Source organism: Egretta garzetta, unplaced genomic scaffold (genome assembly GCF_000687185.1).
Source record: "Egretta garzetta isolate BGI_Z169 unplaced genomic scaffold, ASM68718v1 scaffold177, whole genome shotgun sequence".
Taxonomy (NCBI): domain Eukaryota; kingdom Metazoa; phylum Chordata; class Aves; order Pelecaniformes; family Ardeidae; genus Egretta; species Egretta garzetta.
The window spans coordinates 516567-519975 of record NW_009260338.1 but is presented as its reverse complement, the minus strand read 5'-3'; the positions used below and the strand labels follow the sequence as shown (position 1 = coordinate 519975).

At 41.9% G+C, this 3409-nt stretch overlaps 1 protein-coding gene across 1 annotated transcript in view; it reads right to left on the bottom strand.

Moving 5' to 3' along the window:
* Positions 1–310: 310 nt before the first annotated feature.
* Positions 311–3409, bottom strand: part of SIPA1L1 (signal induced proliferation associated 1 like 1) — a 77038-nt gene continuing 73939 nt past the window's right edge. Inside the window, exons 18-20 of the mRNA XM_009642611.2 lie at positions 1808–1922; positions 1217–1298; positions 311–454 (exon numbers count right to left, since the gene is read on the bottom strand). Coding sequence (XP_009640906.1) covers positions 311–454; positions 1217–1298; positions 1808–1922 — 341 coding nt within the window. The remainder of the gene's footprint in view (positions 455–1216; positions 1299–1807; positions 1923–3409) is intronic.

Below are 3409 nucleotides of genomic sequence, written 5' to 3'. Positions count from 1 at the left end.
CTCCAAATCATTTTGTACATAACAGATAAAGAGACAATGTGCAAAAAATAGACATTCACATTTTAGCAGTTAAACTTTTATTTTACCTTTTTAAAATTATTTACTTTGTTTTTTCTACAAAAGGCAGACATTGATTGTTGATCTGCAATAGTTCCGAGTGCGCGCAGAGATGCAAAAAAGGGTTATTGGAGGATGAAGGACAGGGAAGTGCTCTGACTATACTTTCACATGTCATGATTAAGGTGGCATTAAAGCTTAAGTCCCAGTAATTATATTCATAACAGATAGTTTCCTTCCCCGTACACTGTTCTCAGTTCATATCAATTGTGTTGAAAACCCATTCGGTGAATTTCTTCAGCTTCTCGGTCGCATTCTGGGATTCCTCCTGTAACCTCAAGTTGTCTTCCCGCAAATGTTGCACTTCAGCCTGAAGACTGGCCTTGTCCTCTTTTTCCTTAGGCATGAGGAAAAATACAGATCTTAGTGGAAACTTTAGGTCATGCTTCCTACCCATATAGAGATGCAGGAATCTCTTAAGAGAGCATGAGTCTCATTCATTACAAGGATTTTACGTGCAGTAACACACATGGTTTTATATCTAAGGGACATTCGTGACATTTCATTTCTCGCTTTTTGCTTGAATGAGCAGGGTTTCTCTATGTTAAATTCTAATACAGAAGCTGACTCCCCAGATGATGAAATAAAACTGGGCATGCCCTGTTCTGTATGGACAACTGCTGATGGCTAACTGAATAAGGGATAGGAAACATTCCTGCAAATACTTCCCAGCTAAGAGACTTTTCATCTGACCACAGTGGACTCCTTCTTGGACAAAGCAGAAACACAGCACAGGAAGTTTCCACAGTAGAAACTGTACGTTCAGATAATACTCTCACCTTTCAACATCAGCAGGATGTATTTATGTGGACTAACTTCAAGCCTCTTGCAGTGTCACCTGAATTAGGAGTGGAGGTGCTCTGAATCACCCTCCTAATTTAAGTACAGGAATCAGATGTCTACAAATTTAGACACTGCACCCTGGCTTTGCATAATTACAAGTATGGCCTGAGAAAAGTAGTAAAGAAATGTCTTTTTCTCATACAAGGATGAGACTGTCACAGGCTCAGGCACGGCAAAGCAGGATTACACAATTATTAGCATCACCTATCAGCACTAAATATACGTCTTACAGATTTTCTGTGGATGAAATGTTTACCTTCCTTAAATCCTCTTGCAGCATCTTCAGCAAACCTTCCAGTTGGTCCACTTTAGAGGCGAGAGTTGGAGGAGATTCTTTACTGTTGAAAGCAGGAAATAAGAATAGGTATTGATATAATCTACTGTCTTCACACAGGGTAGTGTCCGTACTTGTCTGTCACCCTTGTCTATACGAAGTGGCTTTATGTAGGTACACACTCAGGTACACTAAGAAGTCACAAAATGAACAAAAAGAACCTAACAAAGAGTGCATGGAACACATGCAGCACATAAATTGGTTCTGTTGATTAAGCTCCTGATTAACTGGGGCCATCCCATCAGTTGACTTCTCTCTACTTCTACTCATTATACGTGCCTTGAATTACCTTGAATTTTGGACATGTTCATGAACATCTCAGGCAAGAAAGAACCTGCAAAAAGGTTCAGCTGTACTTACGATTCTTCTGTTTTCACTTCCCACCACCACCTTCATGAGAACTTTTGAAGAGCATATCTGTGAAGCCTGGAGATGGCTTCCAAATAAAGACATTCCTACTCTTCCCTTTGTTTGTAGCTGAGGAAGCCTTGCGTATCTGGTGTATTTACTTACCCTGTATAAGGCTTTATCTGTGCAGTAAGCTGGTCCTCAGCCTGATCACTACTGGAGGCAGCGCTCACAGGTCTGTGATTTTCATCAGCAGCAGCAAAGAATGAAGCTCGCTGAACTGAGAAGGCAAACACACAGAGAAAAACAATGGCAGCAGGAACGATTATTTGTTCATGCATAGCGCAACAGCTGCACTGCAGGATCTCAAAGCAATCTAAGAAGTCCACCTCAAGCAAGATAGGGTGATGAATCGACACCAATAGCCACTTGTCAGAAGCAAACTGGCATTGCAAGTGTTTGCACCAGGTTCTCCACTGCATTGGATTCAGCCAGCAAGTACCAGCTCTTGCACAGCACTGCATGCTCACGTGGATCATGCATCACCCTGGGGCTAAGCAGATCTCTGGGAGGGAGATACTAGAGAGTGCAAAGCAGAGAGATCCCGGCAGTGCTCACAGAGTCCACCCAAGGCCGGTTCCAAGAGAGGCAAGAAGCCAAGCTGGAACAACAAGAGCTGTACAGAACTTTCTGGGTACAACTGCATGACACTACCCAACAACTCAGTAACTATATTTAGCTTCCTTCACTCCATAAAGGATCCCTTTATCTCGAGGAAAGAAAAGCTCACTGTGCACAATTTACATGTGGAAAGTAAAATGACCAATTTTCAGAACCTGAAATTTTTTCCTTATGCCTTAGAAAGTGTTTTCAGTTTGAAATGCGAAACCTCTTTCCTGCCTTGTGCCTATACTTTTTTGTCCTGTAACTGCTCTGAAGTTTTAACACACCTCTAAATCACTATCACATGTGGTGCAACTGTGAACTACCGACTGCCCCTACCTCTGGAGTTTCCTAGCACAAACAGTAACATAAACACTTTTCACGTTAATAACTTAACATCTCTCTCCCTCTGCAGCTGCTCTTCTCTCACTGGAAATGGAACAGTATCGTCTTTTCCTGCTTGGCAAATTTTTATTCTGTGCCTTCAACAAGGCTAAAATTAACGTGCCTTGGTATTTGATGGAATTTTTCCTGCTCCTCTCTTTTTTTTTGATTTGAATGAAAATAGTGAAGGTCTGCGTAGCTCAAGGATCCAAGCAGCTTTTGTTTCAGCTGGCTGCAGATATCACTGTTTGTAACTTTGGGGGCTTGTGCTGAAGCTGCCAACCAACGATGTAGAAGAGAGGTGTCCAGGATCACAAATCAGAATTTAGGCTGCTTGGTACTTGTCAATCCCTGCCGGCACCTCGCAGAGACTAGAGACTGGGATTATATTGACATCAGACAGCTGTTCCCTCTCCAAGTCAAATCTGAATATATTTTTACAGTGGTGAGACGAAGGTGCCATCCAACATGCTACCCCAGTTTTTCTTCATCTGAGCTCTCAGTTTGTTACCTTCACCACACTGACTTTGCTCACCCTTCTAAAGAGAAACCCAAGTGAGTTTGGGGCCTACAAAGTGAGGGATTCAGGTTAATGAGGACAGTCAAATAAATTTAACAAGAAAAAAAAAAAGGGGATCTTTTAAACAGAAATTGCTGACCACAGCAAAATGCATTAAAATCTGGGTTTCATCCCTATGTGGTGGTGAAAGAACCATCATT